The 24,888-nt window shown below is 51.5% G+C and overlaps 1 protein-coding gene across 6 annotated transcripts in view; it reads right to left on the bottom strand.

Annotated features, from left to right (window-relative positions):
- The window catches only part of Megf11 (multiple EGF like domains 11), a 171,190-nt gene that overhangs the window by 47,436 nt on the left and 98,866 nt on the right, over positions 1–24,888 (bottom strand). For all 6 annotated transcript variants that reach the window (XM_048332641.1, XM_048332644.1, XM_048332643.1 and 3 more), the window contains exons 5-8: positions 15,771–16,017; positions 14,167–14,287; positions 7,331–7,467; positions 3,891–4,103 (exon numbers count right to left, since the gene is read on the bottom strand). In XM_048332641.1, the coding sequence (XP_048188598.1) occupies positions 3,891–4,103; positions 7,331–7,467; positions 14,167–14,287; positions 15,771–16,017 (718 nt within the window). The remainder of the gene's footprint in view (positions 1–3,890; positions 4,104–7,330; positions 7,468–14,166; positions 14,288–15,770; positions 16,018–24,888) is intronic.

The raw sequence follows: 24,888 nt of genomic DNA, 5'->3' as shown, positions 1-24,888 counted from the left end.
AACCTTCCCACACCCAGTGCCTACCAAATTCATAAACAGATGTAAAGCATTAAAATTTTAAGGGTATAGCAGAGAAGCATGGGTATAAATCCTAAGTGTTCCACACTTTCCAACCTTGGCAGTTCTGGAAATGTTTCTCCCTGAGCTCCAAGGCCTATGAGGCTGGGGGAGGGGGAGGGGCAGTGGCATGCAGGTGCATCATGGGACATGGTCCCCCTCCCACCCACCCCCCTCCCCAGCCACACACCTCTGGCTTTCCTGTGCCTCCGCCTAGCTGTTTAGGGGTGCTACTCCCTTCTTTCAACATAACCTTTCTAGTTCCCAACCATTGAGAGGAGGCCTCTTCTGGGATTTAGGAACAGGATCAGAAGGACCCACTGAGTCACAGTCACAAAGATGGACGTGTTTGCCCTAGGAAGAGCCAATAAGTCTTGGCTGCTCTGCCCAGCCCCAGGGAGGCCTCAGATACCTCTCTACTGGTCGAATAGTAGTTCAACAGTAGTTTCTTTTCTGCTGGAAGTGCCTTGAAAATGATCACGGTGGCATCTATACCGCCCCCCCCCCCCCCGCCGCCCCAGGCATTGTTTGCTCCCTGTGAGGCTCCCAATTCCCGTGGGTCAGGCTGGGTTGGCTCAGGCCGGAGTCTCAATGGCAGGTGTCGAGGCTGGTTCATTAGTCTCTGCCTTGCCCAGACACAGATTAATCACAAGTAGATGGGAGCTGAAAGCTGCACAATGCAGGAAATCTCTTCCGAGAGCATTTCCCCCCGCCCCCCTGCCTTTCTGTGGGCTGCTTGGCGATTTCTATCACCGACGAGCCTGGTGGGCCGCTTCAGGTCTTTCAAAGGGAATCCAGGCTGGTGGCTGCCGGAGCTCATCTATGACAATGCAATTGTGCAGGGGACATGGAAGCGGCCTGACACCCCCGTACTGGCTCCAAGATTAGGCTTTTGTGAAGGCAGATGGCTTCTTTGTGTGTGTCCCACACCGGCCTGATGAGTGTCTTCCTTCAATCACTTCAATCTCCGTGGAGCAGAGTAAAGAGGCCGGGAAGTGGGCATTGCTTGGTGGGCAGGGACAGGCCCCAGGGACTCTGTGACTGAGTCTCTGCAGACTTACCACACGTGCTAGGTGGCACTCACCTGTCATCCTAGCTACTCAGGAAGCTGAGACCTGAGGATCGTGCTTCGAAGTCAGCCTGGCCAGGAAAGTCTGTGAGACTCTTACTGCCAATAAACCACCCAAAAGCTGGAAGTGAAGCTCTGGCTCAAGTGGTAGAACTCCAGCCTTGAGCTAAAAAGTCAATTGAGAGCTGGAGGCCCTAAGTTTAAGCCCAGCACTACACACACACACACACACACACACACACACACACACACACACACACACACACACACAGAGATACACAGATGAATGTTTGTGTTTGTTTGTTTTGCCAGTCCTGGGGCTTGATGCAGGTATGGATGCTGTCCCTGGCTTCTTTTTGCTCAAGGCTAGCACTCTACCACTTGAGCCACTGCGCCACTTCTGGCTTTTTCTGTGTATGTGGTATGGAGGAATCGAACCTAGGGCTTCATGCATGCTAGGCAAGTGCTCTACCACTAAGCCACATTCCCAGCCCAAATGAGCGTTTTTACTGAAGGCCTACTCTGTGCCAGGCTGAGAGAAGGGTAACCGAGATGAACATGCCACATGATTAGCACCCCGAAGGCCCAGGCCAGGGGCCAGCCTCCCTGAAAGGGGCTCGGCTGCAGAATCTGAGCAGCCTACCCAGGACTGGGCTGGCAGACACCCTCAAGAAGCTCCAGTCCTAAGGACCACTACAGTTTTCAGCCCCTGAAACATGACAGGCGTTAAAGACAGTAAAGCAAATAGCCATTAATATTGGATGGGCTGAGATTAGCGACGGAGAGGAGGGAGTCCGTCCAGATTAATAATGCATCAAGGGTTCCTTCCAAGGAAGATAAATTATGCAGGGCACGCTGGCTCAGGCACAGAGGAAAACAATAGCTCTTTAATTTGGGGCTCGGCTGGTTCTTTGTGGTGGAGATTCTCCTTGTACTGGGCCCCAGTAGTTGCTGGACTTCCTGACCCACGGAGGGCCCTTCCTCAGTTTCCCAGCAGGGGTGGGCTATCCCAGCGCTAGCCTCTCTCCAGTAGTGTGAGGCAGCTGCCAATCCGAAGAGCAGCCAGTTGGGACCCTGTATGTCTAGAGCCCTGGGGGGGCTCTTACCTTGCCCTTCACCCATCCCAGATGCCACCTCCTTCAGGAGGCATTCCTCAACCAGCCTCACGGTCTCTTGTGGAATATCATAGTCTAGCTGATAGAATTTCCCTGGTGATGATGATGATGATGATGATGATGATGATGATGATGATGTGTGTGTGTTGGGGCTTGGACACAGGGCCTTGCATTTCTTGCTTGGCTTTTCCCCTCAGTGCTAGTGTTCTCCTACTTGAGCCACACACCTCCACGTGCAGTGTTTTGCTGGCCAATTGGAGGTAAGCATCTCATTGACTTTCCTGACCAGGCTGGCTTCAAACTTCAACCTGCAGATCTCAGCCTCCTAAACAGCTCGGATTCCAGGCATGAGACAGGAGTACCGGGCTTAATTTCCCTTGTTTAGTAGGACAGAGAGCAGAGCTGTGCTTCAGTTGGGGGTGAGCACGGGCAACTCTGTGTTTGCTGAGTGACTGAGTGAATGAATCCGTGGATTACACGTGCACCAGGTCATTGGCTGTAGGAGCTCGTTGCACGGTCTGCTTTCCAGCTGCTGCCCTGGCTTAGTGTCATGCCTGCACCCCTCGGCTCTGTGGTCTGGGGGCCATCTCTGCCTAACGAGCTGCCCCTGCCAGCAGAGCTCCAGGATGATTCGTGAGCAATCAAAAGCTGCAAATGGGCTGGGCATGTGGCCTAGTGGTAGAGTGCTTGCCTCGCACGCATGAAGCCCTGGGTTTGATTCCTCGGCAGAAAAAGCTGGAAGTGGCGCTATGGCTCAAGTGGTAAGAGTGCTCGTAGCCTTGAGAAAAAGGAAGCCAGGGACAATGCCCAGGCAACTGAGTTCACGCCCCAGGACTGGCAAAAAAAACAAAACAAAACAAAAAGATGCAAATGAAGGGCTGAAGGAAATTCTGGCTGTCCCAGTGCCAAGACTAAAAGCAAAGGCTTCTCTGTCTACACTGCCAGCATCTCAGTCCCCATGTGCCCAGTCCTCCTGAGCTGTACACAGGCCTGGGGACAGGGGGATGTATGAAGGTGTTCCTTCCAATGCACCATAGGAATTAGCTAGGCTAACAACCTGGGCTAGGAAGACATCTATATGGGGCCGACCACCATTGTGTGTGTGTGTCTGTGTGTGTGTGTGTGTATGTATGCAGGTCCTGGGGCTTGAACTCAGGGCCTGGGCACTATCCTAGAACTTCTTTTGCTCAAGACTAGCACTCTACCACTTGTGTCACAGCTCCACTTCTGGCTTTTTTTTTTTTTTTGGTGGTCCATTGGAGATAAGAGTCTCACAGACTTTCCTACCTGAGCTGCTTCAAACTGCAATCCTCTGATCTCAGCCTCCTGAGCAGCTAGGATGATAGGCGTGAGCCACCGGCGCCCAGCACCGACCCCCCCATGTATTAAGGGAAGGCAGTGGCGGTTGGTGGGTGCAGTGAAACAGGGCACAACGCTGGGAGAGGCAGCGAGGGCGGCCTGCACCTCTTCTTCCCAGGCTTGGGCTCCAGCTACTGCCCAGGAGTCCCCAAGCCACAGGGGCGTAGAGACAGGGACCCCACAGGGGTATGGAGGCAGGGAATGAAGACATGGCCACAGTGGAAGGAGAGCCAGGGTCTGAGGAAGGCTCTGACCCTTGCCCCGGGGGGCACTCAGGGTCCCGGTCGTACCTGATGGTGTTGTCTGGATGACAGGGGCAGGGCAAGGCGCAGCCTGGGCCGTGCAGGCCCTCGGGACACAGCCGCTCCTGGCAGCGTGGACCCTTGTAGCCCAGCTCACACTCGCAGGCGCCCGTGGTGGGCGAACACTGGCCTCCGTTGCGACAGTCGCAGCTCTGCGAACACTGGAAGCCGAAGGTCCCAAAGGGACATTCTTCCTGGCACCTGCGGGACAGCAGAGTGGGCTGAGCCCGAATCTCCATCTGCGCGGCTCCCTCTGCCCAGCGTGCAACTTTCGGGGCCTCCAGGCCTGGCGTGATGTGCTCCACCCCTGGGGAGCCTCCCCATCCCCTCCCCACTTCCAGAAGCTCATCAGTCAGTCCTCCCTCCTGCCAGGTCCCCCTAGGGGATAAGGGAAGGGGTCCCCCAAAAATGAGGTAGTGCTGTTGGATTTCAGGGATGCTAAGCCTCATCTGTTGTTTTCATTTAAACAAAAAATGTGCGACAGTGCTGGGTGCCGGTGGCTCTCGCCTGTCGTCCTAGCTTCTCAGGAGGCTGAGATAGGGAGATCTTGGTTCAAAGCCAGCCTGGGGAACTCTGTGACTCCTGTCTGTCATTCATCAATGAAAATGCTGGAAGTGGAGCTGTGGCTCAAGTGGTAAAGTGGGAAAAAGCCAAGTGAGGGTATGAGGTGCTATGTTCAAGTTCCAGGACTAGTGCGCGCACATGCGCGTGCGCACGCGCACACACACACACACACACACACACACACCCCGAACAGTGTGTGATGGCTTGAATATGTATGGCTCCACCAAAATTCACAATAAGCCTTAACCTTAATGCAACTGTATTAAGAGGCATTGCCTTTGGGAGATGGTTTGGTCACAAGGATCGTGGGTTAAGGCCCTTATGGGAGAGTCGGAGAGAATTAGACAGGCCTTGTCTTTGTCTTTCCATCCCTTCCCCTGCCTGAGGATCCAGAAATCAAGGCAACATCTTGGAGACAGAGACCAGGCCTTCACCAGCCACCAAACCTGCCGGCACCTTGACCTTGAGCCCAAGGCCCCAGGCTTCAGAACTGGAGAACTGTGTTTATAAATGATCCAGCCTCAGGTATTCTGTCATAGTAGCACAGACAAGACTAAGACAATACACCCTAGAAAATTTATCATTTGAAGCCATTAAGTGTAGTTGAGTAGCAGTAAATATATTCATACGGTCGTGCAACGATCGCTACCATCCATCTCCACAATGTTCTCATCATCAAAAACTGAATCTCCCCACCCATTAACGATAAACCGTGGGCTTCAAAATGCATCTTAAGTACTCTGAAATCAGATAGGTCTCAGAACGGATGGCAGGACACAGTTTAATTATTGGTGTTTTTCATTCTTAGCCGTATCTAAAATAACAAAGCATCTTATCATTGGTGCATCTTAGGCTTGATAAAGTGGGGGGTGATTTTACTGTTTTGAGGGAACTTTTTTGGCCACATTAGTCTCTCTCTTCCTACTGGGTGATGTATATGCTCCCCCGGGGGGGGGGGAAGAAGTCCCCACATAAGGGCTGATTTCCTCTTCCTTCCAGGGAGCAGGGAGCCCCTCGATGCAGGGCTGGTCTCTCCCTGCAGTCTGTGAAACCCCCTTTGTGGAATCTGGCGGCCTTGGATCCCAGCCCTGTCCTTAGCTCTTAGAGACAGCAGAAGGCCCTTTGCCTCCCCTGTGTAATTGAAGAGGGCGAAGTGAAGGGGAGGCTGCCATCCCAAGGTCCTGCAAGTGGCTAAGAAGGCATCGTCCTGCCAACTGGGTTGCGCGTGAACTCATCAGAAGCCTCACGAAGAGAAAACAGACAGAAAGAAGGGAAAGGGAGATCAGGAGAAGGAATGGAAGACGGAAAGCAGGAAGGAGGAGGGCAGGAGGGAAACTAGGGCAGAAAGGAAGGCTCAAGAGCAGTGAAGAGCCTACACAGACACCAAGCACCCATGTCTCACGTCTGTCATCCTAGCTACTCAGGAGGCTGAGATCTGGGGATCCCCATTTGAAGCCAGCCCAGGTGGGAAAGTCTGTGAGACTCTTTTGTGTGTGTGTGAGAGACTCTTATTTCCAAGGAACCACCAAAAAACTAGAAATGGAGCTGTGGCTCAAAGTGGTAAAGTGCTAGCCTTGAGCAAAAAGAGCTCTGGGACGGTGCCTAGGCCCTAAGTTCAAGCCTCCGGACTGGCACAAAACAAACAAACCAAAACCCCTCTGCCTAGTCACTGTCTGACTTATCCACCCCTGCTGTCTGCAAGTGTCTTCAATGTCGGGACAGGAAGTAACTTCCCTCTCACCAGGACAAGCTTCTGCAGGACGCATTCCACCCAGCCACCTCCAGGAAAACCATCTAGAAATGAAATATCGACAACCTAATCCATTTACATAATCAGCCTCTTTTTATTTTTTTCCCTGACTCACAATTTAAACAACTTATTTATTTAGAGATCAAGCAATGACTACTAATGAATTTTACACAAAGCACGCTAATCACGAGGCCCGTGGAACAGAAGGGTAATCACAGCAGGAATTAGGCTTCTACTTAAACATCTTTCCTTTGCAACATATCAGTCTAATGCATCCGATATTGCCATTAACAACCAGATACATTGCTCAATTAAATTACAAAACGAGCTGCAAAAACCCTCGTTACATTTCGTGTTTAATTTGCACTGGATTCTCCCTATCCGCGGAGGCCTGCGTTATTACACTCGCTCAACTGTAATATGCTTCTGATGATTTGAGGGTGGGCTAATACTGCTGTCACCCACAAAATTAATGGAGGCAATTTTACAAAATATTAAACACCAGGCAGCCCATTTAGGATGGGAAACCCACATGCTACCTGGCCCTTGGAATGAACTCTACAGTGGTTGATTGGCAGAGCTTGCTAGAGAGCTGCTTGGTTTGGGAGGCTTCTCTGTTCCACGATCACCTGCCCGGTTCTAAGAAGAGAGGCTGAGTTGGGCACCAATGGCTCCTGTCTGCTTTTCGCCTTAGTTGTTTTCCAATAGGGTCTCATCGTGATTATGCCCAGGCTGGCCTGGACCGTGAGCCTCCTAATTAGGATTTCCATGTAGCTGGGATGGCAGGTATACAGTGACCACACCCGGATATGGGTTGAGATGGGGACTTGTGAACCTGTAACTATCATCTTCTGGTCTCAGCTCCCTGAGTAGCGGAGATGGCAGGCAGGTGCCCCATGCTCTGCACTCTTGGCTTCTATGTGCTCCTGTCAGCACGGGTAAGCCACTGCAAACCCTGGGCATCTGCCTGGAGGAGGGTGAGGGCAGGGTGAGGGCAGGGTGAGGGCAGATCCCCCGCAGGCGGGAGGCCTCAGAACATCTTCTGCTGACAGACAAGGCTGGGGTTTGAACAGAGGCAGCGAAGGGCCAGGGGGGCCAGCGGACCTCAACTTACCTCTCTCCCATGTACCCGGCTGTGCAGTGGCACTGCCCGGTCACGTGGTCACACTGCCCACCGTGGTGGCAAGGACAGTCCTGGCTGCAGTTCTGGCCAAAGGTGCCTGGTGGGCAGGGCTGCGCGCACACTGCTCCCTGGAACAGAGACACAGCAGAGATGACACGTGGAGGCCACGCCCCTTCGAACGGGCCTGGAAGCCACACCCCCGAGACCACGCCCTTTGAACATGCCCGGAAGCCACGCCCCGTCGAATGTGCCTGGAAGCCACGCCCTGGCCACGCCCCACTAGGTCGGGACCCTTGGTTCAGGAACTGAGGCCACGCCCCTTGGAGCAGGCCTGGGACCTCAACCACTCCCCGCCTCCCCCAAGCACAGAATGCTAAACACACACTCACACTGGCTCTGAAGCCCTCATCTTCCTCCCCCTCCCACCCCCCACCGCCGGGGAACCCCAAGGCCAGTTTGCTCATCAGCTACTCAGCACACATTTAGTGCCTGCTGTATTCCAAATGCTGTGTTAGATGTTAGAATAAATGAGTAAGACTTGATTCCCCGTCCTCCCAGTATATGGGGAGTGAGCCCAAGCCCAAGTGTTTGGAGACAAATGCTCATTTAAATTCCATCCCCAAACCCCACTCCTAGGAGAGGAAGGGGGCCAAAAAGCGACAAGTCGCCAAGCACGCAGGAATATAAGGCGAGGGACACCATACCCCATGCTGAGAGATAGGAAAGCAGATGGAGACCTTGGTACTGGGCAGCTCAAACCTGAGGTCTCTTGCTGTTACTTGGCTTTGTTGCTCAAGACCTCTGGCTTTTTGCTGGTTAACTGGAGATAAGGGTCTCATGGACTTTCCTGCTCAGGCTGGGTTGGAAATGTGACCCTCAGAACTCAGCCTCTTGAGTAGCTAGGATTATGGTCATGAGCCGCCAGGCTTAAGTGAGAGATTTAATGATGGACATACTTAGATTTGGACAACTTCAAAAAACTAACTTCCATCAACAATTTTCCCCTCTAGCAAAAATAATTATCTAGGCTGGGCGCTGGCATCTCATGCCTGTAATCCTAGCAATTCAGGAGGCTGAGATCTGATGATCTCTGTTTGAAGCCAGCCCAGGCAGGAAAGTCCATGAGTCTCTTATCTCCAATTAACTACCAGAAAACTGGACTTTGGGCTGTGGCTCAAAGTGGTAGAGCTGTAGCCTTGAGCCAAAGCTCAGGGACAGTGCACAGGCCCTGAATTCAAGGCCCACAACTGACAAAAATAAAAAAAGAACTATCCAAGGAAAAGCAAACGACAGATTCTAGGAAGTAGAGAGCCTAACGGAAGAAGGGAGGGAATAGGATGTTAACAGAAGCAGATGTCCAGCCTTGACTCCAAACCCAAACAAAATCGAGAACCTAGTAGAAAGATGACTGATGTGTTTGCCGTGAGTTTTTGGACTTCAGTTCAAGAGTTGTAGCCATAAATTAAACACAAAACATACAGGGCCTATTAATATAAATATTTAAAATTGTTTAACTTAAACTTAGAATTATAATTCCACTGGGGCAGGAGAAGGGTTGCCTGTGTTTTGTTTATGCGTTCATGTAGAGCTAAATCTTACCCCATGACAGGAAGTCAATAGACTCTACAAATGTCTAAAATAAAAAAAAGTCAAGAAATGGCAGAGGCTCCGGTGCTGACGGCTCACATCTATAATCCTAGCTACTCAGGAGGCTGAGGTCTGAGGATCACAGTTTGAAACTAGCCTGGGAAGAAAGAAATGTCTGCTAGACTCTTATCTCTGATTAACCCGCACAATAAGGGAAGTGGTGCTGAGTCTCAAGTAGTAGAGTGCCAACCTTGAGTGAACAAGCCACGCCCCCAGGCGTGCTGAGTTCAAGCCTCAACATTCCCACAAAGAAAGCAATGTAAAAAGTGGAAAGCTTGGGCTGGGGATATGGCCTAGTGGCAAGAGTGTTCGCCTCGTATACATGAAGCCCTGGGTTCAATTCCCCAGCACCACATATACAGAAAAAAATGGCCAGAAGTGGCGCTGTGACTCAGGTGGCAGAGTGCTAGCCTTGAGCAAAAGGAAGCCAGGGGCTCAGGCCTCGAGTCAAGCCCCAGGACTGGCCAAAAAAAGGAAAGCTTGACATGTAGAAAAATGGAGGCACGTGCCAAAAACATCTAGGAGGTTTGGAAGCGGCTGCCTGGAGGAGTGTGTGCGTGGGGTAGGGTTGTTTAACCCTTGCCCTCTCTCTCCAGTATTAGCCTGGGGCTTTCTGTAACTCACTCTGTTTATACCATCTTTATCAGACATCGTGTCTACTCTGGTCCATTGCCCCCCTCTCTGCCTCCCTCACCAGTAATGATCATTTCTCTTATGGAGATCAAGGATCATCCTCTGATGAATTCATCAATCAGCTCAACACACGATTATTAAGCACCAACAAACCACCAACCCTTGATGAGAAAGCCTGCCAGGCTAGTCATCTGTCACCATCAGGCAATTGAGTTGGAATGGATGAATGGGAGGTTTTCAGCTCGGCTTCTTCCTACAGGGACCTGAGGCTGAGGGCAGGGCTGGGGGTGGGGCCGGGGGCGGCCAGGGGAGAGGAGGCCAGTGCTCAATCTTTTTCTAGCTACTGTTCAAGTCGGTTGGAGCTGCGTGGAGATTTCTAACATAACGCTGGGGACATTCTAAGGCAGCTTGAGGGGGTTGTATTTATGCCTCCTCCCCTCCTCCCCCCACCTTGAGTAGTATGGAGCTCTTATGCACTTCCTCCTCCTCTTCCTCTTTGGTCTCATCCATCCTGATTGGCTGGACGGCTGCAGATTCCTGGCCCAGGCAGTACTTCTGAGTCACATCAGTAGGAAAGTATATTCAGCATTCCCGAGAAATCAGAAACCTTGAGACTTGGGGTGTGTGTGTGTGTGTGTGTGTGTGTGTGTGTGTGTGTGTGTGTGTGTGTGTGTGTGTGTTGCATGCACCAGTACTGGAGCTTCAATTCAGGGCCTAAGCACTGTTCCTTAGCTTTTTCTGCTAAGGCAGGCACTCTACCACCTGAGCCATGCCTGCATTTCCATCCCTTTTCTGGGTAATTGAAGATTAAGGCTCTTACAGGCTTTTCTGCACAAGTTGGCTTCAAACTTGTCCTCGTGTCTTAGCCTCCTGAGTAGCTAGGATTACAGGCGAGTGCTACCAGTGCCTTGCTCAAGCTCTAGATAGAGGGTCTCCTAGCAAGGACTCACTGGGGACCCTGGAGGACCAGAGTTCCTGACAATTCCTCTCCAGTTCTTCTGCACCTCAGTCCTTAGGGAGTGGCACGGTGGGGGGAAGCAACCCTACTCCTCCAGGCCTCTGAGTGGTGTGGAAGCTCCATGGGAGCTACAGGTGAAATGAGACCATGGAGAGGACAGAAGCCCCTAGTACTTCCCCTCCCTGGCCCTGGTCCTCCCTGGGAAGTGCCTCCGGCCTGAGCTGTAGCTTCATTATACCGTGACTCGGCATAGACCAGGGGTATTAATCATTCATGCACATTTGCAAGTTAAATGCTATGTCAGAAATAGAAATGCGATTGTCTACAATAAAATTAAAAGCATAAAGTCCTCACATCGGAAGGTTTCTAACTGACAGACTTTCTCGTCATCTGGAAGAACAAATCTCTCTCGGTGTCGGGGTGGGGGGGATGACAAGTGTCTCTCTGCGCTGGCCTCCTCCCGCTCCCCTCTCTGCCCAGGACCTGCCCATAGCATCCTCTCCAGAGACGCCTTTCCAGGTTTACTGCCACCTGCTGCTGCTCCCCACCACTGTCCCATCCCACCTCACTGCCTACCTCCAAGACCCAGCCCGCCAGGCTGTGGATCACTGGTGGGAGAGGCCTGGGCCTTTCCAGATAGCTACTCAGCTCTCCACCAGCTCCTCTGTCCTCTTCAGAAGAGCCAGGTGCCAGTGCTCACGCCTGTAATCCTAGCTATGCAGGAGGCTGAGATCTGAAGATCATAGTTCAAAGCCAGCCTGGGCAGAAAAATCTGTAAGACTTAAATTTTTTCCCCCCAGTCCTGAGGTTTGAACTCAGGGCCTGAGCACTGTCCTTGGCTTCTTTTTGCTCAAGGCTAGCACTCTGCCACTTGAGCCACAGCGCCACCTCTTGCTTTTTCTGTATATGTGGTGCTGAGGAATCCAACCCAGGGCTTCATGCATGCTAGGCAAGCACTCTACCACTAAGCCACATTCCCAGCCCTTCTGTAAGACTTTTATCTTAACCAGTAAAAAACCAGAAGTGGAAGTATGGCTCAAGTGGTAAAGGGCCAGCCTTGAGTAAAAAAAAAGCTAGGGATAACACTCAAGTTCTTGAGTTCAAGCCCCAGCACTCACACACACAAACACAAAAAAAGATAGACAAAGCCTGGGATTTGGGAACCAAAAGCTATGGATTCAAAAAAAAAAAAAAAAAAAAACGGCCAGAAGCGGCGCTGTGGCTCAAGTGGCAGAGTGCTAGCCTTGAGCGGGAAGAAGCCAGGGACAGTGCTCAGGCCCTGAGTCCAAGGCCCAGGACTGGCAAAAAAAAAAAAAAAAAAAAGCTATGGATTCAAGCTGGGCACCAGTGGCGAATGCCTATAACCCAGCTATTCAGGAGGCTGAGATCGGAGGACCAGCGTTCAAAGCCAGCCCGGGCAGAACAGTGTGTGAGAGGCTTATCTCTAATAAACTACTCAGAAAAAGCCAGAAGTGGCACTGTGGCTCAAAATGGTAGAGTGCTAGCCTTGAGTACAAAGAGGCTCAGGGACAGTGCCCAGGCCCTGAGATCAAGCCCCAGTACAGGCCAAAAAAAATTTATATACATATATTTGAATTAAGCTGCACTACATTTCTAACTGACAGAGTAGCCTGGCCTACATCAATAGCCCCTGCTGGCCTCAAATTCCTCATCTGAGAAAGGTCACGACAGACCAGTGTTGTCCAAGCCTTTTTGGGGGTGGGGGGTAGGTGGGTAGGAGAGCTCGTTTTTATGAGAACTGTTACCTAAAAGTCTCCATACAGAAAATTGATTAAAATGGAGCCATGGGGGTGTGATGGGAGCCAGCATGCTAATTATTAGGCTCCATACCCCCACACTCACCCCTAAGGAGCCGTTGGCATCCATGGGGAGCACAAGAAATCCTTTGGTCTTGATCAATTACTTCCAGTGTAGCCGCACAGCCTTCCTCCAAGTCATCTGGGGAGCTTATTACATTGAGATCCCAGAAGGCCCTGCGAGAGCTGCCCCGCCCCCTCTGTATTCAGATCTGGCAACACTGTGTCAGAGGATCTTCAAGGTCATTTCTTGCCAGATTTGAGCTTGCTTCCATGAACCTGTAGACATCTCTCCTAGCTGCTCTGAGATTCTGGTGTCCACGGCCTCCAGAAATACCCTTCTCTGCTGGGCAGCCTGTTCTCAGCCCTGGGGAGGCAGGTGGGTGTGTCCCAGAGGCTGCCTTGCAGGGAGGCATATCGCAGGGGACACTGAGACAGAGCCACAGCCCAGAAGGCAGCCTGGGTGGCCGCACAGCTCTGAGAGTCTTGGGTCTGCCGGAGAGACACACACAGGGGGACTAAATGGGGGCCCGTATGAGTAGTGAGTGGGTGATATCCATGGCTACAGAACCAAGAGTTGTGCCAGATGCTGGTGACTCACACCTGTCATCCTAGCTACTCAGGAGGCTAAGATCTGAGGATCGCGGTTCAAAGCCAGCCCCAGCAGGAAAGTCTGTGAGATTCTTATCTGCAATGAACCACCAGAAAACCAGACGTGGCATTGTGGCTCACATGGTAGAGCACCAGCCTTGAGAAAAAAGAGCTCGGGGACAGTGGCCAGGCCTTGAGTTCAAGCCTCACGACTGACAAAAAATAAAAATAAATAAAACAGTTGTAAACTCGGAGTGTCTTTAGAGCACTTCAGACATGCATAGTCTCTAAGCTCCCAACCACCAAGGCAGCCACACAGAGGAAGGTCTTGCTGTGGCTAGATCTAGTTTAAACTGGAGAGGCAGAGACCAGAGACACTGAAACTTCTGACAGAGTCAGCACTGGACTTTAAGCCCTGGAGTTTGGGCCTCTGGTGGAGTTGTGATTTCACCTGCCCTTTCTCCCCCGTGGGGAACCCCCCCGCATGGAGACAGCTGGGTCGAGTATACACTCAGAAGCACTTGGAGAAGTGGAGAAAATACAGATTCTGAGCCCCACAAAATCAGAATATGTGTGAGAGGAGAGGGTAGTGTTGTGTAAATTCAAGTGAACTCTATTTTGTGGTGGTGTCTCCTCCTTCCCCAGTTCTTGCTGTCATATCTGGCAGCTCAGATGAGTACCTAAAGACAGAGCCATTTTTTTTTCTTTTTTGTCGGTCCTGGGGCTTGAACTCTGGGCCTGAGCCCTGCCCCTGAGCTCCTTTTGGTCAAGGATAGATCTCTACCATTTGAGCCACAGCGCCACTTCCAGCTTTTAGGTGGTTAGTTGGAGATGAAAACTCCTTTGGATTTTTCCTACCCAGACTCGCTTACAAACCTTGATCCTTCGATCTCAGCCTCCTAGTAGCTGGAATGACAGATGGGAACCACTGGTGCCTGGCTTGAGGGAGCCAGTTTTGTTACACAAATTCAACTCCTTTGCTTGTGAGGGACCACAGATTCAGAGAGGTTTAGTCACTTGCTTTAGGCAACACAGCCCCTAGTAGCATCCACTGATGGTGCTACTGCCCGGTGTTTAACAGGGCCTTGTGATTCCGCGTGCGTGGGAGCATTCAGGGTGGGAACGGAATCTACCCTCTGAAGGTGTGTGTGAGGGCCGCTCAGACCTGAAAGTCCACTTACCGTCCAGCCTGGAGGGCAGGCACACTCGCCGGTGATGTGGTGACAGGTGCCCCCGTTCTGGCAGGGGCAGCGCAGCTCACAGTGAGCTCCGTGGCTTCCAGGGGGGCACAGCTCCTCACAGCTGCAGGGAGAAGCAAGGTATCAGCCAGACAGCTGCATCCCCATCGCGGCCCAGGGCTACCAGTCCCCAGGCCCCGGACCAAGAACTGGTGCACCCACCAGCAAGAACTCCATCAGTCAAGTAAGGCACAGTACTGCTCTAGGCCAGCGGGGGGCAGAAGAGCTTATCTATAACACATTGGGGTGGAGCAGTGCTTGGGGCGATCTAGATGGGCTGACCTACAAGTTCTTTGTGTAATGGTCCTCTGTGGAGGAGGCTGGAGAATTCTTGCCTCAGAGGAAGACAATTTATTTGGGCCTTGAAGGCAAAGTTAACTTCACTGAGCGTGAAGGGTATGTCCAGCAGAAGGAACAGCACAAGCCAAGGTGCTAGGTCTTGCCTTGAAGGATTTTCCTATGCTCAGATGGGAACAATCCAAGTCATGTGTCCTCCAAGCTCTGGAAGGTTCCTAGCTAGCTGCCATGGGGTGATCTCTGGGCACTATTGAGGGGTGAGGCAGAATCTGCCTGGGTTTTGGTCTTAGGTTAGAACTCACAGTTGTCCTGGGATCTGAGGGCAGATATTGGAGCCAAAAACAGACCTAGAAGAACCTCAATCAGGGATCAACGGAGGTGCTTTTGGAGGTTCCCAGACAATGAGGACTCTCCAGGGCCCTGGGGTGAGAGGCTGCTTGGGGTCTGACCAGAGAAAGTGGGGCGGGGGGAGGGGCGGAGAGGAGAACAGACACAGTAAGCTTCTAATCTGCACGGGGCAAATGCGAGGGCTCTAGATTCCTCCCTTTCTAAGCCTGGAAAGATCAATCAGGCCCAACTGAACAGTGGTTCAGGGGTTAAAGTCAAGAATTCCCAGCTGAAGTCTGGGCAGTTTGCCCGGAAAAAGCCTTTGGGAGTGGTTCGATGAGCTCCTCTTGTCTTGGGAATTGCCACCCATGCAGTCTCCGGAGGACACTAGTGACCCCGGAGTACAGATCTGAGACCGTGGGTGGGCCAGGCCTGGGCCTATCAGATTGCTAGGCCTGGAGTCCAAATGCAGATGGCGATGGCCCAGACTGTTTAGACCTTCCTCCTGCTCCCACCACACTGAGCTAAGGGCCTAGGAACACAGAAGGGGCCAGCATAACTGCGGTGGGGCAACCAGGCCGGCCTCCAGTCCGCTCAGACCACGCCCCTTCCCAAAGCCCCTCACCAGGCTCTCCCACGGCCATTGACTCCATCCCAATCCTGCTCCTCTCACAAGGCTCCACCCAAGCCCCGCCCCTCACTAGGCCCCGCCCCCTCTTACTGACCACCAATCCCCGCCCCTTCACGCAAGCCCTACCCAGGCCCAGGCTCCACCCAAACCCCGCCCCTCGCAAGGCCCCTCCCCGCCCGCCGACCTCCATTCCCCCGCAAACCCCGCCCCATTTGCCGACTCCACCAATCCTCACCCGTTTGTAGGCACCCCAGGCCCCGCCCCTCGCCCGGCCCCGCCCCTCGCTACTCACTAGACGCCGGTGTAACCCGGAGCGCAGAGGCACTCGCCGGTGCGCGGGTCGCAGCCCGCGCCGTGGCGGCACTGGCACGGCAGCTGGCAGCCCTTGCCGTGGGTGCCCGGCGCGCACAGCTCCTCGCAGCGCCAGCCTCGGAAGCCGGCGGCGCACACGCAGGCGCCGGTGATGGGGTTGCACAGGGCGCCGTTCTGACACTGGCACCGGTTGCTGCAGTGGGGACCCCAGTGGTCGCTGTCGCAGCCTGCAACAGGGGGGGGGGGGGCGGGGGCACAGTCAGGGCTTGCAGGCTCCCCGTGGGCTGGCCCTGGAACCAGGGGTCTGGACCCGAAGTCCACGCGGGCTTCCCATCCCTCCTCCGGTGAGACCCAACAAGGCTGCAGGGTGTGTGTGTGGGGGGGGGGGGGGGTCTGCGTGGCAGCGCTGACACCTCGCCACCCACATCCAAGTGCTCGTCCAGGCTGAAGATCTCACAGTCTCCTAGCCCCACCGTTCCCTTCCAACGCCTCCTCTGCAAGTTTATCCCCCCCCCCCCATTCAGACTAGAACTCTGCATCTGATGCTTTCTCTCACCAGCGGCCTCTCTACCACCTGAACCACACCTCCAACCCCTTCTCTGCAGGTTTGCAATGCTGGAGTCCCAAGGTCTGCCTCTTCACTAACCTTTTCAGGGTTGGTGGTTTTCTCTGTTCCCCTCAGCCGGACCCTTTCTGCCACCCCCCTCTTTTCTGTGACCCCACTGCTCAGTCCATCCCAGCCCCCCCCCCCCCCGCCATGTCTCTCCCTTTTTCATCAGTGCTTGGGCCTTTGGCTGTCTGCTGTTCAGTTTAATTGCATTACTCTGTAAGCAGCCAGCATCTCAAGGAGCAGAAGAAAGAAATGTTTCCCTGGAGTTAACAGACCAGCCTTTGAGATATTTGCCTGTAATTAAATGTTTCCAAGAGTGATAGTGAAGCTGGCCTGCAGAAACTTAACTGTGCAGCTGTAGAGAGGGACAGAATGACAGTGCTAGGGGAGGGCTGCCCAGCCATCTGCCCTCCTCCTAGTGCATATAGAATACCTAGGACCAAGGTGTTGCAAACTAAGGGCCCCAATCACTGGAATTCTGGAGAAAGGTTCAATGTGGAGAGCAGGTATAGAAAGAAGGGCCCAAATGATGGAGACTAGGCAAGGATTTCTAGAAAGAGAAGGCAGGGCCATGGGCTTTAAGGATTGGCTCACTTCAAAGTCTGATAGACTGCTCTGTGTGTGTGTGTGTGTGTGTACATGTTCTGTTACTAGAGCTTGAACTCAGGTCCTGGGCACTGTCCCTTAGTTTTTTGTTTTGTTTTGTTGTTTTGTTTTGTTTTGTTTTTTTTGGCCAGTCCTGGGCCTTGGACTCAGGGCCTGAGCACTGTCCCTGGCTTCCTTTTGCTCAAGGCTAGCACTCTGCCACTTGAGCCACAGCGCCACTTCTGGCCATTTTCTGTATATGTGGTGCTGGGGAATCGAACCCAGGGCCTCATGTATACAAGGCAAGCTCTCTTGCCACTAGGCCATATCCCCAGCCCCTGTCCCTTAGTTTTTTTGTTTTGTTCAAGACTACTATTCTACCATTTAAAACACGTGACCCACAGATCTCAATCTCCTGGGTAGCTGGGATTACAGGTGTGAACCACTGGTACCTGGCTTTCAGCAGAGAACATGCCCCATTCCCAGAAGCCCATCAGTCCTGGGCAGGGGAGGAGGGAGGAACAGGCTGCTAGTGACTCTTCTACCTGTAGCCTGAGGTGGCTCTCCATGCTCTAGGTTTCTAGGGTCTAGGCACTTAGAAAAGAAATGCCAGGTGGGGGTGGAAGGTGTCACTGGGGTAAGTAGGCTCATTGTGGATAAAGATAGAGTGGCACTATTTTGGCAGTTAAAGGATTGGTGTATCAATCTCCTGGAAGTCCCTCTTACTGGCTTACTGGGTCATGTATGTCACTCCTATACAGCCTGCTTATCTTCCTATCTTCTATTTATCCTATCCTATCTATCCTTCCTATCCTGCCTATCTTTGTAAGTACTCACAACTACTGAGTCCCAGAATCCCCTACACACACACACACACACACACACACACACACACACACACACACTTTGCCTCATCCCTTCTTCATCTGTACCCCAAATATTCACACACAGAAACTGATGCCACACTGAGGCGGGGTGGGTGGGGGTGGGGGGGGCCGTACCTTGCACTTCCTGCCTGGATTACAGAAAAGCAAAAATGAAGTGTTACACTAAATGTGGCTTAGTGGTAGAGTGCTTGCTTAGCATGCATGAAGCCCTGGGTTTGATTTAAGACACAGAAAAAGCAAGAAAGGGGGAAAAAAAGAATCTGAAGCCAGTTTGTCCTCGGTGCAGCCCAGGGGATACTGCTATGCTTGGCTTGCCAAGGGACCAACATTCTGCCTGGCCTGGCCAGACCCAAGAGGAAACCAACATGCTTTCTAGTCCCTGCAACTTCCATTACTCTACTTGTCCACTCACCTTTGCCCAAGCACCTACTAGAGCTAAGAGGTGACCTCCCTCTTGGGGTGAACAATCTGGTGTGGCACTGGAGCGAGCGTGCATGTACACACACTTTTGCAAAGCCTGGCACTAATGGCCTCTCACACTGTGTGCGCACGCGCATAGGCACATCTATTCCGTTTTTCATTTGTTTCTTTTTGTGCAGGCTCTAGGGCTTGAACTCAGGGCCTTACACTCTAGTTTGGCTTTTATTAATTTACTTTTTTGCTCAAGGATAGTGCTCAACCACTTGAGCTATACTTCCACTTCTGGTTTGTTTGTTTTTTTTTTCTGTTTGTGCTGGTTTATCGGAGATAAGAGTCTCAGACTTTTCCACCTGAGCTGGCTTCAAACCGTGATCCTCAGCTCTCCGCCTCCTGAGTAGCCAGGATTACAGGCATGAGACACCAAACGCCTGGCTTGGGATGTATCTTTCCACAAAATGGAATAGATTAGTAACCAAATTATCTTAACTAAAGAGGATAAAGTTGTGGGAAATGCCATCAACTCTGTGTAGCCCGGGATGACATCTCACACATAAATGGACCCCTGGCTCAGGCCACCAGGTACTGGGTCACGGTGCAGTAGTAAGGACAGCTGCCGAAGCCCAGGCTGGCTGCCAGCATCCCAGGCTGTCTCCCACCAACACCACACCACCACTGGCAAGACAAGCAGGTGTTAGAGGCTTGGGCTCCAGCCACTTCCTTGCTGTGGGACTGGAGTAAGTTTTGTAACTTTGTGCTTCTCTTCCTCATACAAACAACAGCCACTATAATAAATGAGAAAAAAAATCCACTGTACCTTTATCTCATGGCCTGGCACGCGCTAACTGCTCAATCGACCCTAGCTACAAATCAAAAAGCTTGTCTATGGGAGGTCAAAGGTGAGGACAAGGCTGGGACCCCAAAGCCTGGAGGGGTCAGGGAGGAAGCAACAAATTGCCAGGCTTAGCCTCTGGGTGCCCTGAATCCCTTAGCAGCTTTCCAGAGAAGACACAGGTACCTGGAGGTCAGCCAAAGGCAAGTATAATTGGGGAAAGGTGTGACAGGAAGACAGAGCTGTGTGAGAGGTGACAGTCCAAGGCCAAACTGGCCAGGGTGTGTGACTGTATAGGTTGGAGATGATCAAGACCTGTTGTTATTATGGTCCTGACCCTTTCCTTCACCTTGAGGACAGTGGATATGTGATTCACTGCAGCTCTGTCTCACGGTCACTGCTGGGGAATGGGAATGGGATTTTAAAAATTTATTCATTTAATTTTAATTTTTTTTTGTCAGTTGTGGGGCTTGAACTCTGGGCCCACGTGCTGACCCTGAACTGTTCAGCTCAAGGCAAGCACTCTACCACTTGAGCCACAGCGCCACTTCTGGTTTTCTGGTGGTTAATTGGAGATAAGAGTCTCACAGACTTTCCTGCCTGGTTTGCTTTGAACCATGATCCTCAGATCTTAGCCTCCTGAGTAGCTAGGACTACAGGTGTGAACCACCAGTGCCCAGCTTGTGTGTGTGTGTGTGTGTGTGTGTGTGTGTGTGTGTGTGTGTTGGTACTGGGGCTTGAACTCAGGGCCTCATACTCTTGCTTTTTTTTTTTTTCCTCAAGTCTCACACTCTCCCAGTGAACCATACCTCCACATCTGGATTTTTACTGGATATTTGGAGATGATAGTTTCACAAACTGTCCTTGAATGCTTTAAATCATGATCTTCGATCTCAGCCGCCTGAGTAGCTAGGATTACAGACAGAAGCCCCCTCCCCCCCACATGCCCAACATGATTTAAGTAAATTTGCTACATAATTGACGTTTATCCTCATGAACCCTAACATTTCCCCCCATTTAATCACTCTGGGGAGAAATTTCTCTGAATCACACTACACGCTTCCCTGCTTCCCTAATCAGAGTATTTTAAATGGAGTGTGACCTTTTCTTGTCCGTTTGGATATGAGCTCCAAGTAGCTTTGCTTTTTCAATCTACAAATGTTTTCTGTTTATTTGCATGGCTTCCCACTGTGTCGGAGCTGCTGTTACATGTTTTTAAGGACCCAATAAAACCTGGAGATATGGCTAGAGAGGTAGCTCAGTGGTAATGCTCTTGCGTAGCATGCTTAAAGCCTTGCGTTCAATCCCAAGATTGAAGGAGAAAAACAAATACAAACCTTCCTTGATACATATCTGATACTTTAGTTGGGTATCATGATATATCCTTGTAATCCCAGTACTCAGGATTGATTGTGAGTTTAAAGTCAGCCTGGGCTACATAGTGAGACCCCTATTTCCAAAAAACACAGGCCAGTGGATCATACCTGTAATCCTAGGTACTTAAGGGGCTAAGATCTGAGGATTAAGGTTCAAATTGTGGACAGTCTGTGGAGCTGTGGCTTAAGTGCTAGGGTGCTAGCCTTGATCATAAAAGCTTAACGGACAGTGCCCACACCTTGAGTTCAAGCACCAGGCCTGGCACAGGAAAGAGGAAAAAAGAATAAGAAGCACTCATTCCTTTTGATTCAGCCCTGCCCATTCTGATTTAAACTCAATGACCAAATGGATTGGGAAGGAGCAGAAGACCTGTGGAAAGCTCTTGGCCAGCCAGGTGATAGTGACTCACGCCTGTCATCCTAGCTACTCAGGGGGCTGAGATCTGATGATTGTGGTTTGAAGCCAGCCCAGGTAGGAAAGTCCGTGAGCCTCTTATCTCCAAGTAACCACCAGAAAACTGGAAGTGAAGCCATGGCTCAAAGTGGTAGAGCACTGGCCTTGAGTGAAAAAACTAGGGGGATAGCACCCAGACCCTAAGTTCAAGTCCCAGGATTGACCCCCCCCCCCCCCCCCCGCAAAAAAAAATTCTAGGTCAGGACTGTCTCCTCCTACTGCTTCTCCTGGTGTTGGGCCAATGAGGGAGTGGGAGAGAAGGATGGTCCTTCCTATTGCACAGAGCGGAGTCCACGGGAGGAGGCGTGGCTTGTGGCAGTGAAGTTTGAGAGGCTGAGTGGAAAGTCCTCATCCTAAGCCATGTCCTGCCTGTTTTCACATCTGTAAAATGGCAGATGTGGGCTGGTGGTTCTTGCCTGGAGAAGGGGACATGTTTCAAGAGGGTGCCTGGAAATGGAGGCAGGGTCCGGACATCACAAAGGAGGGGAAGGCAGTGGCGGCTGAGTGTCAGTGGGTATCCCCAGGAAGAAACGCTGGAAGGCAAATGCTGGGGGTGTCTCCTAGTCCTGACACCAGGAGCCTCTGCTCTGCCTCCACTTGAGAAATGGACCAGAGGACTGGGGGGTGAGAGGCAAATGTTTCGTCTGTGTGGAAAAGACAAATGCCAGGCAGTTATCCAGGCTCTGAATGGAGCCATCGCTCACTTCCCTATCTCTCCCCCATTCCCACGGTCAGAATTAAATATTCATAGACCAAGGTGCTGTAGATTAAAACCCAAATCTCCTGACACCATGCCTAAGTCTGCAAGATGCTGACGACTCAGAATTCCAGTGATGCATCATTAGCTCTTAGTGATCTATTTATTACCCTTCTTACCTCTGCTGTGTTACTTACGTATCAACTACAGCTACTCTAACCCCCACGCTGGCAGCCGTGCCTCCACGTCCCTCCATGTACCTCCATCCTCTAGGGCAAAGGGAACAAGGGGCAGGGTCCCCTAAAGGCAGGGGGAACTAATTCTGGCCCCAATGCCTGTTTGGGGGCTGGTTCGTGTCACTTGGGCCTCCATACCCACTTCTCTTACTGCCCCCCTTCCAAGCTACGTATTCAGATCTTATCTCCATATCCCATTAAATAACAAAGCAAGGGTTCCCAACCTTGGCTCCCACCCTACAGGAACCAGAATGTTTGTTGTGGGATTGTCCTGTGTACTGTCGGCCCTACACCTCTACCCACTGCATGCCTGTAGCCTTCCCCGCCGCCTCCTGACATCACTGGGACATCCAAATCACCTCTAAAGGCAAAAGCAGAGTGTAGGGTCAGATGCCATGTGTCTCTCGCTTGGCAATGTGCTCACAGCTGCATTCTACCACTTGAGCCACAACACCAACGTCCGGTTTTTTGCTGGTTAATTGGCTTGGAACCTGGATCCTCAGATCTCAGCCTCCTGAGTAGCTAGGATGGCAGATGTGAGGCACCAGTGCCTGGCTCCATTCATTTGGTTTTATTTTGCCTTATTTATTAACTGAATCTTCTTTTTTGCTGGTACTGGAGTTTGAACTCAGGACCTTGCCCTTATGACTTGAACTACACCACCAACCCAGGTTACCTTTTAGATTCTATGGGAAACTTGCTATGTAGAACAAGCTTGTGCATTAAAAGAGGAGTGTGTGTGTGTGTGTGTGTGTGTGTGTGTGTGTGTGTGCATCCACATATGCATGCTAGTCCTGGGGCTAGAATTCAGAGCCTGGGCAGTGTCCTGAGCTCTTGGGTTCAAGGCTAGGGCTCTACTACTTGAGTCATAGCTCCACTTCTGTCTTTTTGGTGGTTAATCGAAGATTAAACCAACCATGATCATCAGATCTCAGCCTCCTGAGTCGCCAGGATTACAGGCGTGAGCCACCAGCACCCAGCTCAATAGACGAATTCTGACCTACCACCCCTTCCTCCCCCAGTCCATGATAGAGCTCCCCAAAGCAAAAGCTTGGTGCCCCCATTGCCCCCACAGACAAAGGGAAACCCAGGGAATGAAAGCAGCAATTCCTGGCTGAGTTGGCAGAAGAGTGGCGATCCTAGGTTTCAACCCACCCCCTCTCCGGACACCAGTTCTGCAGGGCAGACACTTAGTACAGGGCTCAGCGCTCAGCAGGATGCCAAGTCTCTTTCCTAAAGCAACTTTCTGCTCATCTCTGCCTTATTATTGATGTCACTTGTGTCATGCTCCATTGGTCCCTGAGTGGGAGAGGGGCTTGGCCTGTCAATCAGCGGATACCCCGTCCATCACTGATGGGGCTGACCTCTGGTTTCCCTGGAGAAAAGGCTCGAGGGTGAATGACAAATGACCATCTGCTCTTCCAAGAGTTATTATCCAAGGATGAGCCCTGGCTGCTCCTGAGATCTACGGCAGCCAGGGAGGTCTGGTTAACTCATCATTTATTTGTTCATTCACTTAACAAAACATGATCACGGCCCAATGCTGGTGGCTCACACCTGTAATCCTAGCTACTCAGGAGGTTGAGATCTGAGGATTGTGGTTCGAAGCCAGTCCAGTCCATGAGATTTGTTGTATGTAGGTAGTAAATGTTGGGGGGAGTAGAGCTGACTCCATTTTGAAAATGAAGTAAAATATTAGGTCAACCTGACCCCCAAATTCTGCTTCTGTAAATGGCTTGCTTAACTTGTTTGTTGCGTGCTCTACCCCCTGTATCAACCTCCTACATCTGTGCTATGCTTTAACCTTTATAAACCCCAATTTGAGGACTGCTCGGGGTCTCAGTGTCAGTGCCTGAGTCTGCACTGTGTCCCTGGCCGGTCAGTTCACCTTTTGCTTCCCCAATAAATCCATCTTTTTGCGTGAGGCTGTCTCTGAGCAGTGGACTCTTGGAGGGACATGGAATCTCCTCCCTCAAACCCTGTAACAAGATTCTTATCTCCAATGAACCACTTGGCAACTGGAAGTGGCGCTGTGGCTCAATGTGATAGAGTGCTAGCCTTGAGCAAAAGAGCTCAGGGACAGAGTCTAGGACTTGAGTTCCAGCTCCAAGATAGAAAAGAAAAGAAAAAAAAAAAAACCTTTATCAAATGCCTACAATGTGCAAAGCCCTTAGGGATTGTCAGGGGGAGAAATGTCCTTGCACTTCTTTCTTGGAGCCCAGCAGCAGAGAATATCATAAGCAAGCAAAGGCCTGTAGCCATGGCCTCTGCCTAGAAATCACTTCTGTGGAGCCTTCTTGGATTATCAGCCTCCCTGCCATCCCCTGGGCATTCTTTCTCTCTCTCCTCTCTCTCCTTCTCTCTCCTCTCTCTCCTCTCTCCTCTCTCTCTCTCTCCTCTCTTCTCTCTCTCTCTCCTCTCCTCTTCCTCTCTCTCTCTCCTCTCCTCCTCTCTCTCTCTCTCTCTCTCTCTCTCTGTCTCTCTCCTGTTCAGCTCTATCTGATATTATGCAATCGATGCCTGTTTTTCATGAGTGTACCAATCCTGAGGCTTGAACTCAGGGCCTCATAATCCTCACTTGACCTCACTCAAAGCCCATCCTCTACTACTTTAGCCACGCCTCTACTTCCTGCTTTTTGCTAGTTAATTGGAGACAAGAGGCTCATGGACATTTTTTCCCTGGCGGGCTTCAAACCAAGAGCCTCATACCTCAGCCTCCTGAGTAGCTGGGATTATAGGTGTGAGTCAATGGTATTCCATTCTTTCCTTTCCTTGTTGTTTGTTTTGATGGCAGTAAGGTTTGAACTTGGGACCTCACCATTGCTAGGCAAGCACTCTACCACCGAGCCACACACCAACTCTACTTAATCACTTTCATAAAGTCGGTATGTATGGACTATTGTAGTGCTTCTCACTGCTCACGAACCCGATTGCAGCTCCTCACCTCTCAGCCACGCGATCTACCTCATTCCTCATGTAGAGCCACTTTCTATCCCTTAGAAAG

Source organism: Perognathus longimembris, chromosome 23 (assembly GCF_023159225.1).
Source record: "Perognathus longimembris pacificus isolate PPM17 chromosome 23, ASM2315922v1, whole genome shotgun sequence".
Classification (NCBI taxonomy): Eukaryota; Metazoa; Chordata; class Mammalia; order Rodentia; family Heteromyidae; genus Perognathus; species Perognathus longimembris.
The sequence above is the reverse complement of the archived record's forward strand: the minus strand, read 5'-3'. Positions and strand labels throughout refer to the sequence as shown.